The sequence below is a fragment of the Arachis stenosperma genome, chromosome 8 (assembly GCF_014773155.1).
Source record: "Arachis stenosperma cultivar V10309 chromosome 8, arast.V10309.gnm1.PFL2, whole genome shotgun sequence".
NCBI lineage: Eukaryota > Viridiplantae > Streptophyta > Magnoliopsida > Fabales > Fabaceae > Arachis > Arachis stenosperma.
The window spans coordinates 25,607,050-25,621,182 of record NC_080384.1 but is presented as its reverse complement, the minus strand read 5'-3'; the positions used below and the strand labels follow the sequence as shown (position 1 = coordinate 25,621,182).

The 14,133-nt window shown below is 30.2% G+C and overlaps 2 protein-coding genes across 2 annotated transcripts; both read right to left on the bottom strand.

Moving 5' to 3' along the window:
- Positions 1 to 3,912: 3,912 nt before the first annotated feature.
- LOC130946558 (uncharacterized) lies at positions 3,913 to 8,326 on the bottom strand. Its single transcript, XM_057875333.1, has 6 exons — positions 7,501 to 8,326; positions 6,349 to 6,440; positions 6,088 to 6,254; positions 5,896 to 5,967; positions 5,691 to 5,808; positions 3,913 to 4,846 (listed from the first exon to the last, which is right to left on the bottom strand). The coding sequence occupies exons 2-5, from the start codon at positions 6,384 to 6,386 to the stop codon at positions 5,693 to 5,695; spliced, it is 393 nt and encodes a 130-aa protein (XP_057731316.1). The 5' UTR covers positions 6,387 to 6,440; positions 7,501 to 8,326; the 3' UTR covers positions 3,913 to 4,846; positions 5,691 to 5,692.
- On the bottom strand, positions 7,627 to 11,875 carry LOC130945653 (uncharacterized). The gene is made up of 4 exons (XM_057874355.1): positions 11,323 to 11,875; positions 9,505 to 11,135; positions 8,293 to 8,361; positions 7,627 to 7,782 (listed from the first exon to the last, which is right to left on the bottom strand). The coding sequence occupies exons 1-4, from the start codon at positions 11,873 to 11,875 to the stop codon at positions 7,627 to 7,629; spliced, it is 2,409 nt and encodes an 802-aa protein (XP_057730338.1).
- Between the last annotated feature and the right edge of the window lie 2,258 nt (positions 11,876 to 14,133).

The window sequence follows — 14,133 nt, the reverse complement described above, 5'->3', positions numbered from 1 at the left end:
AAATGGAAAGAGAGGGAAAGTATTTATAAATAGGCTAAGGGGCATAATGGTAAAAACGAGGCAGCCATTAATGCGACTGCACCGTTACCAAAGCCCTCAATCCCTAAACGCTTCCTCAACGGACACGACGCTTGAATTGACGTAACTGTCAGAAACAAAAGGTCGCGAAAATCACGTCGGTTTCAAAACCCGTGAAGGTCAGCTGCGAACCCGAGTTGAATACTTAAACCCAAGCCTTGAAAGGGTCTTGGGCTCAAGTAGGGGCACTGTTCATACCCTGGCCCAATGTTAAGGGCCCAGGTCCAATCGAAAGGCCTGATCCAGTAGATTAAGCCTAGCAAAGCACCCACCTCCACTCAAGAGGTCGGTGTCCACCCCGACTTGGTACGAAGAAGTCGGTTGTGAGATTAGCTGGCAGATAAATACTCATTCAAATGAGTAACCGCCCCTAAAATCTCTCTAACCACTTCATAAAGCCATATCTTAACCTCCCTAAGATAATGGGACGGTTACTATCCTAAAGATACGGCACTACTCCAACGGTGGTTATTGGCTCACCACTATAAATACACTGACACCCCTCAGGTATCCCTAAGTCCAATACTCTCTAAGACCTGCTTACACCCTTGCTAACTTAGGCATCGGAGTGTCCTTGCAGGTACCACCCCCCATTCACACGCGAGCACAAGTCGGACGGAGCCTCCCGAGCTGCGGACATACCCGGAGTTCTCCTCCACCATACACTTGGGCCGCCAAACGCCATCCATTGGACTAATCTCCGGTTACCCACCGTAACAATAACTATTAAAAAAATGCTATAAAATATTGTGTTACGTTGTTATTTATAAGTGATTCAATCAAAATATAAATGATGTTCTAAATTTTCTGCTATTTAACTCAAATATTAGAAATTAACATAGTACGTAATTTATATTAAATTACATTATATTATTTTTCTAAATACTAATAGTGCTCTTTTATTTTTCACACCAATTAACAATTTAAATATAGTTTATATTCACTTCATTATTGTATTTTTCTTTTGTTTTACTCAAGACACGAAGATAAATTGTAAATATAGATAGAAAAAACTAACACATTCAAAAAAAAAGTATCAATAATAATAAAAGTAATAAAAATGACCAATTCAGAAGTAACATGTTATGTCTTTTATTAAAAACTTTTACTTTAAAATAGAAAATATACAATACTTTTTTTTTATATTTGTATCATGAAGTATTGAGTAATTAGTAACTTGTATGAAATTTAAATAATTAAATAGAACTATAATACACAGAATATTTAAAACAAAAAACAACTTTATTAAATTGAAAAAGGAAAGAAAAAAACCTTAATTACTTCATTATCAAATTGACAATTATTGTTGTTTTTGAAATAAGATTTGGATTTGGCCAGAGTAAATCAAGTGTTTCCATAACCTCAAACAAATACATTATCTAAAGAATAAATTTAAATTAAAAGTAAGAAAAATTATAGCTACTAATAAAAAGATATATCTATCCATTTGCATTTTTTTGTTTAAAAGACCTATTTTTAGTAGTATTGTTCGTATATTTTCTTTTGGTGTCATATGCTGCAACAGCTAAACATTTCAACATTAAAAGAACATTTCTCCTTGGACTTTCTCCGAAATTATAGCCTTTGAAAAATCTCCTTTACTAAGATATAGAGGAATTACAATGCTCTTGTACAGGAATATTTGTCTTTCCTGTATTTGTTGATATATTTCCATAAAAATGAATATGTATATGTCTGTTTATCTGCTATATCCTTCTTTACTTTTAAAAAACTTAAATTCAGATGTCTATCCTTTAATTGGCTAATAAATTTCACAGTTTCACTATCATACTAAACATTGTCAAAGTCAATACAGATAATTTTAAAATAAGCGAACAAATCAATAGAGAAAATGAGAATTACAAATCTGGAAACTAAAAATCTATGAATTATTTTAAAATATGCTATTAAATAAAAGTAAGTAAGCAATGTAAGCACAATCCTATTCATAACACAACTTTTTTTTAGTATATAAAACTCACTACATGAATCAAGTAATGGCATTTAGAATTTAACTCATAATATGCAAAAATATTTTGTTAATGAACTTTGCACTAAACAAATATTAACTTGAGAAAAAAAAAGTGTAGAGAAAGCCAATCTAGAGTAACAATTTTTTTTCACTTTTCATCTTCTTTGAAAAAAAAATGCTCATGTGTTACATTTCCTTCAGCTAAGTCGCCCAGGTATTTTTCATGCTTGAGAGAGATCATACTTCTAAAGTTTTTCCTTCTAAATTGTTCACAATTTTCATCAATACATCAAAAAGAAAAAGAAATGACTTGACAATAATCTAAAATCAGCACATAAAACTCATACATGCAATGTGATGAATTAGAAACAAAAAACTCTTTAGCTTTCTCAAAAATATCGACAACTTTAGGAGTTCAAGAACACAATTTCTCGCAACTATACTCTATGACTCATTTGTTGTCATAAACAGCAAAGCATGAAGCTTAATAAGAATACAAACCCACAATTTAATAAGAATACATCTATGGTAAACACTGTTAAAAAAAATAATAAAATCTTAAAAATTTAGTGAGATAATTAGAATTAAATATTTGTCCTAAATTCTTTTATAAAATCACTAAATGAAACCAAAGAACTAAGAATTATTCATGCAAAGACAAAATTATATAATGATATTTGTACCTTATAAACATCTTTGTTGAGTTCTGATAATTTTGAAAAGTAAAGTATTTTTCACCAACCTCTCTTATATAAAATAATCAAAATTAGAAAAAACAACCATGGTTAGATTGAATTAAACTGGGTTTAGTGGTATGTTCTTTCATGATGTGGATATCAATTAAAGTAATAGTAATATAGACTTCAAAGATTAAAAAAAGTAATAAAATAATGATTTCATTAATTAGAGTATATCAAAGAATTGGTTCATGTACATAATTCAGAAAAAAATTTGTGACTATCACTTAAGGTCCTAACTTTAAAAAGATTTAGTTAAACAATAACTTTCTATTAATAAATTTAGTCCTGTAAATAACCGATAGTTCATATTTGCAATTTGTAAACAATCATGTTACTTAAATAAAATTTTTTCTTGGTCTAACATGAAAAAAACAGATCAATCAAGAATCTACGTGAACTATCGAATTAATCCCTCCTATCAACTTTGATTCTGAGTCTATTGTAACATTTTCTAAAGTCTTTAAAATTGACAAAAAATATCCATTGATGTAAAGATAGTATGACTTGCAACTAAACTCATCCGACTAATATGTCTAATGAATTACAATAGAAAATAAATGCTAGAACTCATAAATAAAATGCTAGCTATTCCTACTTCTTTATAGATTTGGCCAACTAAAGATAAAATTCTATATTTTAAAATATATATTTTTAATTATAAACCTAATAAATTATTATAATTACTTAAATTTCTATTACTAATACAAATAATTTGTATTTTATAGCAAAATTAAAAAAAAATCTCTACAATTACTTTAACACATAGTTCATGACCCCGATCATGTTATTAATAAAATTGTATGCATAAAGGATCTAAAAAGCTTCCATTTATGTGCATCCTTTTTGAAAAATCTTAAAAGCTTCAAATAATAACTATTCTTATGATATCGGCCTTAATTAAAAATATTAATAAAAAAATCACATCTTAGCTCTACAATTAGTCACACTACACTGCTACTGAATCTTTTAATGTTTCAAATGAACATAAACACAAAGAAGGAATGAAAAAGGACAATTTCATCCAGAAAATTAATATTGAAAAGCTTGAAAAAAAAATATTCAAAAGAACATGAAAACATTATTGTCAATCATGAGTTAGAGAATGCTTAAATGTGAAAGTTGTGATCATTATTCTGCTCATTTGGTTAGCTTTTTTGGCCGGTTAAATACTTAAATGTGAAAGTTCTGATCTAATGTTTCATTAAAACAAAACAATGAGCTTTAGCAACCAAATGAAATCTAATAACACCGTAGCAAACTAATTTTATAACAATATAGTTCAACTAAGAGCATAACCACATCAATCATCGAAAGAAAATTAAACTTAGATTACAATATTTCAAGTTCAACTACTTTATAAGAATAACTATTTTATAAAACAGCACCTCAACAAATAAAAGGCTTTTCATAAGGGAGGGTAGGATTACCAACGTGATTGGTTGGTTCATCAAGCAAGAAAATAGTTGGGTTCATCAAGTAAGAGAATATTTGTTAAATCAATTATGAGGTAGTACAAATGAGTTGAATGCTAAAACACATGCAAGAGTGCCACCCATATTTAGAAGTGTTATGCATAACAAAAATGATGAATTATGCACATTTAGCATTCACATTTGTAGCCTCAGCAATAAAGTGCTGATTAAGCTACAGAATAAAAAGTAAAGTAAAATAAAATAAGAGCCTATATTTTGCTGCAAAAGAGCATATTTAATTTTTACTAAATTATTCTAGAAATGTATAAGCAAATCATTGATCTTTGAAATCTTAATTTGCATTCAAATAATGAACACCCAATTGATTTTCCTTGAAAAATGCAGCAAAAATTATCATAAAAAATTGAATAGTTCTATCATTATATAAAATTCAACCAAAAGAGTTTATACCTGATTAATTCTATATACTATCTCTTAATAAATAAAATTTTCATTTATTTACCCCTTTTTTTATGCATTATACTTGCTTTTGTTGTTATGGTTTTCATTGCCACCTGTGCCTCTTGAGTTCTTCCTTTGATTTTCTGAAGCCTCATTTTCAACTTCCATAAGGTCGACTCACTCTAAAGAATGCAAAAACATTCATTAACAAAAGTAAATTTTTTTTTCCTAATTGCTTTTAGTAAAACCAAGAGAAACAGATCTATTGTTTCTTTGTCTCTTCTTATTTAAGATTTATGAAAGGAAAAAAATGGATGATATTATGACACTTGGGACAAAGTATACAGATAAATTATCTGAGCAGAGATCCACCTCTTCTAAACATAAGGATGATTGAATACAGTTCATCTCCAATTATATTTTCATCTAAAGATAACCAAGAAATACAATTAGTATTTAAAAGGATTAACAGATTAATGGAATTGATTGAAGTCCAATGAGCTACTTGATGCCACGTAAGTCTCCAAATATGAAAAAAATGGTTATGTAATCTGCCACATTTTTTTTAACAGTTCAACAGTTAGGAAAAGAAAATATTAACATGCTTTAACTTGTCTAATTCACATTATATTCAGAGCATGAAAAGTATATCCGACTGAAATTGAAACCCAAGAATGCTCTTAATGTTTATCTAATCTACTGAACATATCAAACTCATTTAGCTTTGCCATCACATGTCTTTGGTTGTAACTTTTCCAAATTCGACAGCATTGACACTATCACATGGACCAACCTATGGATAGAAGAAACTTTTTATTTAACACAACTATCCAATCTATCAATTACTTGGAAGATGCATCTCTTCTAAGTCAAAGTGTGACTAATAATTAATCGTTATTGTTATAGATTTTTAGTTCTTTTTCATAGTACTGTTCTACCCTTTTCTTCTTCCTTATTTCTCAGTCAAATCCTATAGACAGATTTAAAAATGAATCAGAGATTAAAGAATAAAGATAGAAAAGTCACCTTTAAGATTGTGTCAATAGTGTAACCCCTTGCCAGATAATACAACATAAAATAGTCTTGTCATTAAACTGCAGCACAAATACACCTTTGATCTTAGCTTTAAGTCGAGGGTGAATCCCTGGAGGTGAAATCAATTAGATAGATCTTGGCTTTAAGTCCTTCCATAAACCACCAAATTCAGATAATAGCAAAAATCAAAGTTTACCTATATATTTATTATTCTGTTCTCTATTCTGATAGGTGTAGCCAAACTTGTCATATACATCTCTTTCTCTCTCTGTAAATTGACATGAACTATTTCACATTAAATAATGAGCTATAGAATCATTAAAGCAAGTTAGAAAATTATATTGGTATTTCAACCCAAATATAGGATAGACAGACATTTGTATCTAACCTGATTTGGGACATTTGTATCTCAAGTTGTTCCATCTCATCATTATTCCATCCACTTTGGTCTTCCACAATTGTTCTTTCCTCTCCATCTTCTTCCTCTTCTCCTTGTTCTTTCTCATCCTCCTCACCATAATCATTGACATCAAAATCATCTTTTGCATGCTCCATCTGCATCACAAAAACAACAGTCAATCACAAATAGAAAATAATAAACCACTATACTTGTAAAATATTTTAGAAATCTTGCATCACCAATACTTACCTCGTCAAGCTCCATATCACAGTAGTCATCCGAAACATTGTCACTTTTTCACATCTTCATAGATGTCTTTGCAGATAATCCCATTGTCAAGCCTAACTTTCAAAAAAAATAAAAAGAAAACTTTTCCATCAAATTTAGAATAAAATTAAACCTCGGTTAGGAAACTAACATTCCAGAGGGAGTAAATGAGTAAGCAAACAGGTAAAGTAGCCCTTAATCCATGTGAAACCTTAGCACTAAAAGTAACACCAAGAAGCAAGTAATCAAAGAAGCTCTATCTCTATTCGTCTTGGCAACTACAAATAGTTCAAGTCGCACAGTCAATGTTCCACTTGCTGCTCATAAAAGATGAAGTTTTCTATGCTCTAAATTGTTTTAGAATTCAAATTCGTTAACATGAGACCGAAAAAAATAACAAAGAACAAATTGGAATAGGGGGTGATATATTTGACAACAACACTGTACATTAATTTCCAAAGCAAAGAACAAACCTTCAGTTAAAAAATTTATAAATGGTTATGGGTTTACCATTTTTCCCATTACAGTATCTTATTTTTTTCATCCTAAACCACACATGCCAACATGCATTGGAGTAATAATTAAAATAACACTAAAAGGCACCTCTTTAGTCCTAATTTGTGGGTGGAATAATAATCAAAATGATGGAAATCAAGCAAATGTCAAAGACGACCAGATAACCATTTCAAAAGTTTTCAATGATTTTGCAACTATTATGTTCGTGCATCACAGGTGCTACACTCAGAACACTCTAGTACACATTATTGTTTCCTTTCCTTTCTTTGTTGCTGCATTTGGATCTTCTCATGCTATTCTCTTTCCATGTTGTTGGTCATGTTTCAACTTTTGCCATTAAAATTGAATGTTTATCTTTTAATGGTAAAGATTGCAACACAACTTAAAACATCAGAAGATCCGAATCCTTTTGCATCTCCTTAACATATAGAAAGCATAATTTCTTAAGGAAGAGACAATACTATCTCCTCTTAAAGAATTTGGCTCTGATCTACTAATACAAAACATGAGTGTTGTCTCTCATATGCTTCATGCAGCATATCACCAAGAGAGTTTTTTTTTCAAACGATAAAAATAAACAACAAAAAACAAAAAATAAATTAATTTAAATTTTGATACCAAAGCATAACCGCAGATGTAAGGGAAAGACGAACGAATCCCAGAGATTCTCAAAGGCCTATATTGAGAACCCACTCCAAGCGTCCCTGTTTGTGCCGCTCAGGATGTACACAATCTGTGGCACCACTATGAACCACCGCGACCGTCTTCCACCCCAGCCACAGCAGATAACAGCTTCTCATGCTTTTCATTGTACACCTGAGGCTTCGCACCATCCTCGATTCCAAGCTTCCAGTGATCTCCAAAGTCAGATTTCTTCGTAGGAGTCTCAGAGTACAGATCCTATATTAGATTTTTATGCAACAATGAGATATAGGTACAGCTTCTCCTTGACCCATGTTTGGCTACATAGCATGAATAGAGTCACCAATCAAGGTCACACGAAGATAAAGGGCGGAGCAAGATGTTGAGCTTGTAGGTGCCGAGTGAAATGGCGGAGCAAGAATTGGAGTATCAAGGGGTTTAGGGTTTGTTTTGAAGTGGAAAGTACGTTTTGGGGAGTTGAAATCTGGTGAGACTTGAGAGTAAAGAGGAGAAAGGGAATGAATTTGAAATGGTGGAGATATCTCGTCCTAAAATAGCCTCTTCTTCAGTTGCAAGTAGCAAATCTCCCTCATAAAAGATGATCTTCGTGATGATGAAGATCCCTGAAGTTTTGTTTTCTTTGCTTTTGTTGCTTCTTAATGTTCAATCACCAAAAGTAAAAGGGAAGAGAGGGAATTTGAATTTGAGATGGATTTGCGCGGAAAAATTCCCGCTTCAAGGCATACCGGAGGAAACACTGTTCTTTGCCTGCCAGCTGTCGTTACCACGGATGATGCTAAATTGGAGGGAATACTGTTCTTTGCTTCGGGGACTGAACTGCATAAGTATTATATATTAAATAGATAACACTAGTGTGAAGACCCGTGCAATTGCACGGTCTTATACATGATATGAAAAATAAATAATTTGATATTTCAATTAGAATAAGTAAATATAATTAGTTAAAATAGAATGCGTATATTATTTTATACATTTATAAATAACCAAAAAAATATATATAACAAAATGCATACATATTAAAAAAAATAATGATCGAAAGGTATATTAAACAAAATAAAAAATAAAAAATTAAAATATAGAAAAAGAAAAAGAAAAAAAAAGATAAAAAAAATTAAAAGAAAAGGATGAAAAACAGTAAAATGTATATTTAGTAATATACATTCTATGAATTTTTTTCATAAATTCAAAAATCATTTAATTTTTTTAATTTGATCAATTTTAAAAAGTGTGAAAAGATTATATGTAAACATGTAATCCATTAATTTGCTATTTTTTTATAATTATCTTTTTTTATTGTAAATAAATTATACTATAACATTCTAAAATGTTTTTCAATTATCTTTTAGCAATTTACCACAAAAATATAAATGAAAAATAAAACGGATAGAGAATCAAAATTAAAACGGTAATAATAATTGGTGGAGAGTGGCTTCTCTCTTTTCTCTAATGTGGAGGTGAGAGTGGGTTTAGGATTTCAGGATTAGTGGGTTATTGATTTGAAGGAATTTGTTTTGTTAATTATTTATTAGTTCATTAATTATTATTATTAATTGTTATACATATAATATTGATAAAAAAATTTTATTTAATGTTAAAAAATGTGCATTGATATTAGGAAATTAATAGTAAAATATAATTTTTATTAAAGAAATTTTGGTAAAATTAAAATTTAATAAATAAAAAATTATTTAAGAGTATATTAAAAAAAAATATTTTACCAATTAAAAAACTTTTTAAAGATAATTTCATAAAAATACAATTTAGTAAATAGAAAAATAATTTTTTAAAACGTATTTGAATAAACTGAATCATATAAAATAAGTTAATATTTTAATTTATCTTTATATTTAATACAATAAAGCAGTATCATTACAAAAAATAACCACCACATAAAATTACATTAATATAAAAACAAAACAAAATAAATTATAAAATCTTATCAAATATTTCTTTAAATACGACATTAAGAGTTAAAGTAGAATCATCATTTTCCTCGCCAGATACCAAAATTCTTAAACCATCTTTGCTCTTCACTCGAGAAATAGCGACATAGAGTTGACCATGAGAAAATACCGGTCGACGCAAGAACAGTCCAACACTGGATAGAGTTTGACCTTGACTCTTATTGATAGTCATTGCAAAACACAAGTTTATAGGAAATTGTCTCCGTTGAAATTTGAAAGGTATCCCAGCGTCACTCGGAATTAAATTCATCCGAGGAATGAAAACTTTATCTCCAATGTGACTCCCTGAGACAATCTCAGCTCCAATCACATTTGTTCCTAGATCTCTAACAATAAGGCGAGTACCATTGCATAAGCCACCAGCTGGATCAATATTTCTCAACAAAATAATAGGCACACCTTTCTTCAATTTCAATGAGTGATTCGGTAACCCTGAACATTTTATTTGATTCAAAAACTCAGTATTTATCCAATCAACATCAACGTCACAATAAGCATCACTACCACATATAGAATCAGCACTTAGATACTCTTTTTCTGTCCCAGGTAGCAATTGAACAATGTGATCATTGATTTCTTCAACAATCTCTACTGTTGGAGCTAATATGGCTCTGTCTTGGAAAAAACCAGTATCATCAAAGTTTCTAACTATGTCAGGATAAATTGCATTTATAATATCATCAATTGGATTATCAGAAGGAAAAATCAGAAACTCATTTGGAATTTGAACTAAAAGCTTTTCGTTAATTATTGTCCCAATACGCCCTTCTCCAATCTGAAGAATCCAATCGGAAAACCTTTTCAATTCTTCCAGATTTGATTGATTTGTAGCACTTTCTAACCGCATATTTTTTGTCAACGTCAACACTTCAAAGTGCTTCCAAAGAATTGAAGAATTGATTGATGCCATAACAATCTCAGCACGAGAAGCTTTAGGAATAACAGGCAAAACCTGTCGAAAATCACCTCCAAGAACAATGATTTTTCCTCCAAAAGGTAGATCTTTGTTAGACACTGAAATCGACGTCATTATGTCTCGAAAATTTCTGTCTAAAGCTTCAAATGCCAACTTGTTAGTCATTGGAGCTTCATCCCAAATAATTAGCTCAGCAAGTCGAATTAAATCAGCCTTAGGACTATCTTTCGGAATTCTACAAATAGTATCTTCATTCAATTCAATTGGGATACCAAACATAGAATGAGCTGTCTTACCACCAGGTAACAATAATGAAGCAATTCCACTTGAAGCAACATTAATAACAATTCTTCTTTGAGAACGCAATTTGGCAGATAAGAGTCTATACAAAAAAGTTTTTCCAGTCCCACCAAACCCACAAATGAAAAACAACCCGTGTTCCTTGTTAGTAACACAATGTATAATCCTATCATAGATTGACTTCTGTTCTTCATTCAACTTTGGAAAATTTGAATCGTGTTCTTCAAGCATCACAGAAATGTCATATTCTAATTCACGCAACACCAAAGAATTACTAAATTGTGAGACCAAATTAACATTAGGAAGCGGCATACCAGCAAAATCTCTTAATGATTTTCCATTGGCCTGTAGCAATTTCTCTATCTCTATTAGACAAAATGTTTGTAACTCTTCGTCAGTCATTGTTATTCCTGCAATATATTTTTTTTCAGTTAGTAAATTCATCAAGATATCAAAAACTTGTATTGTTTGAAAATTTTTTCTATCATGCTATGTATGTATTCTAAACTTTCTGCATATCATTTTCTATTTATTTATTGTTAAGAGTATTTCTTAATCCTATAAATAAAAAAGATAAACTAAAGATTAAGTAAATACCTGGAAAATGAAGCTCACTTCGCCTGTAGTAAATGATATCATCAGATAAATATTTCCAAGTTTGATTCCAAACTAAAACGGGCCTAGAGACAGAACCAGATATTAACAATGAAATAAAAAGTTTTCTCAATTGGGCGCCAGAAGATAACTCAGCCGCTTCATTAATGGCCAAGACAAACTCATTATCATCTATTAAAAAACCCATGGCAGAACATGCCTCTTGAAATGTATTATATAAAACAGAATTGACAGTCCTTATACTTCGAAAACTGGTGCATCCTCTTTGCACATTGAGAAGCATACGCATATAGAACAGCTCACCAGTTGAAGGATGAACAAAACTTAATCTTCCTATAGAAAATCCCCTTCTTCTTGGTTTCCACTGTCGAGATTGTAAATCATAAACGAATTTACTTGGAAACTCAACATATGTTAGTGTTCGTCCTTCAACATATGTTCGATTAGCCATCATCCAAGCAGTAAACATTGTCATCAAATCTCTATTTCTTATTAAAACAGAGCCAATAGTATCATGATCATCGAACACAATCATGAATTATGAAGTTATTAATAACTAAATGCATAATAAACAACATAAAAAAAATATACAAAAATTAATTCAATAATGAAATATATAAACCACAATAAATAGACAAAAAATATAAACATGATAACAATGATTAGAAAAGAGTCATTTTTATATTTTAAAATAATTGAAAAAATAATGTAAATAATAACTATACTTTTTAAGTTAACGAAGAAATTAGAAAATTTAAAACAATAAACTCATACCTGATAATATAAAATTGGCATTAATAATTGGAGTATCTTGCAAAATAATTGATCCCCCTAAAGAAAAAAAAAAGAACTTTAAATGTAAAATTAAAACTATGGGAAGAACAAAAAAATTAAATAGGTAGATTAATAAATACCACATACCAATATATTTGAACTTAAAATAATAAAAATATTAGAAGTAGGAACAACATCAAACAATAAAGCATAGAAATCCAACCAATAATATTAATTGAACACCGATTTTATAATAGTAAAAAGCATTTGTAATGAAAAGATGTAAATTTTAATTTCTTTCAAAAAAATCCAAAAGTGAATATAGCAAAACTGACCTCTTCTATCTTCAACTTGTTGTCCTCTCTTTCTCTTTAAATAATTTTTTCTATATAATCTTGCAGTAGCATAAGATTGAGACATTTTATAAAATTTTAACCAAGCTAAAGAAATTTAGAACCAACTAATGTTCACTATAATGGTATTTCGAATAAAATAGTACTTCCTTCTTAGACACCACTTCAGTTATATATAACCCAAAAAAAAAAAGAAATCAAAGAACCTCCATAAGTTCATTTGAAGAGAATGAATGAGAATGAATGAGTATAACTTGTTTTCTCACTGCATACACTTGTAACCTTGACTTTCAGAAAATAAAATCAGAATAAGTAGAAAGGCTTTTCAGAATACTCTTAAAGCATGAAAGTAATGCAGCAGACTTGTGAAACTTAGGATCCAATTTATAGACAGAGAAATGAAACCAATTCAGGATGTAAATTAAAAAATTTGAACCATGGAGGAAAAAAATAAAAGATCATTGTGTATATAACACTCACTTTGAAACCAATCAAAAGTGGAATTGATATATTCATTGGAGGGTATATTTCTTAAGGGAATATATACATATATAAGGACTACGCTGGAAAGAAGGATGAGCACTGATTATGAGGCAAAACAATATGAATGAATATCACATCATCGAAAATTTGACAGCAATCAACACCTACCAATCGAATGTGCAGAAGGCAGATAATCATCCATCGGAAGAATGAAGAGCAGGAGATCTGACGTGATTTGTAGAAGGGGAATGTTTTTCCTTTCTGAAAGAAAACCTATAACCAGAGAGGCCATGAAAGTACCTGCTGATGGGATTGATTTGCAACAAATGACAAAGGGGAGTTAGTCACAAGTAACGATACCTACTCTCATTAACCAAATAACTTTTTTGATAGAATAATAAAAGATAGTACTATTTGTTATAGAAGATGATGTCATTTCTCCCACCAAACCACCAAAATCTGATTTTTCATGTGAGGGTACACTGAAAAACAGGGAAGAGAATCACTTTCCCCACCTAACCACATCCAATCCATCTTTTGTTTTTGAAGAAAAATTCAAAAACCAACATCCCATCATAACTTCGAAAGTGACAAAATAAAATGAGGAAGCAACAACTTTGACTGACATCAGAATCATGTATAAAAGAATGAGATGAGATCACAAATAACATCATTCAAACTAACATCCCATCATAACTTCAGAAGAATGGAATTCACATTATATTTTCAACAATTTGAAGCATAAAATAATAAAAATACAACCTGACCTCCCTAGAACTGATTGAGAAACAATCTATACATACTATGATTTGATGAGCACTTTAACAAAAACCAACTCCCATCACAACTATTAGATCTAAATTACTAAAAAAGAACCATTAAATTTGTCTAATTACTAAGAATAAAAGAACACCAAATTTGTCTAATTACCACTCAAAACTGACCAATGAACTATAAAATGAGAAACTGGATTAACTAAGAAGCTTATACCCTAAACACCATAATACATATATACTAATGATATCAGCATGACAATGTGCAAAACCAACAACCTTATAACAATAATCCTAATCCAACCATAATTATCAAGAAAAACATAGGATATATAAAAGAACTGATTTTGAACAGATAGATAGTAAAACATATGATGATATGAAGGAACTACATTATTCATAAATGAAAA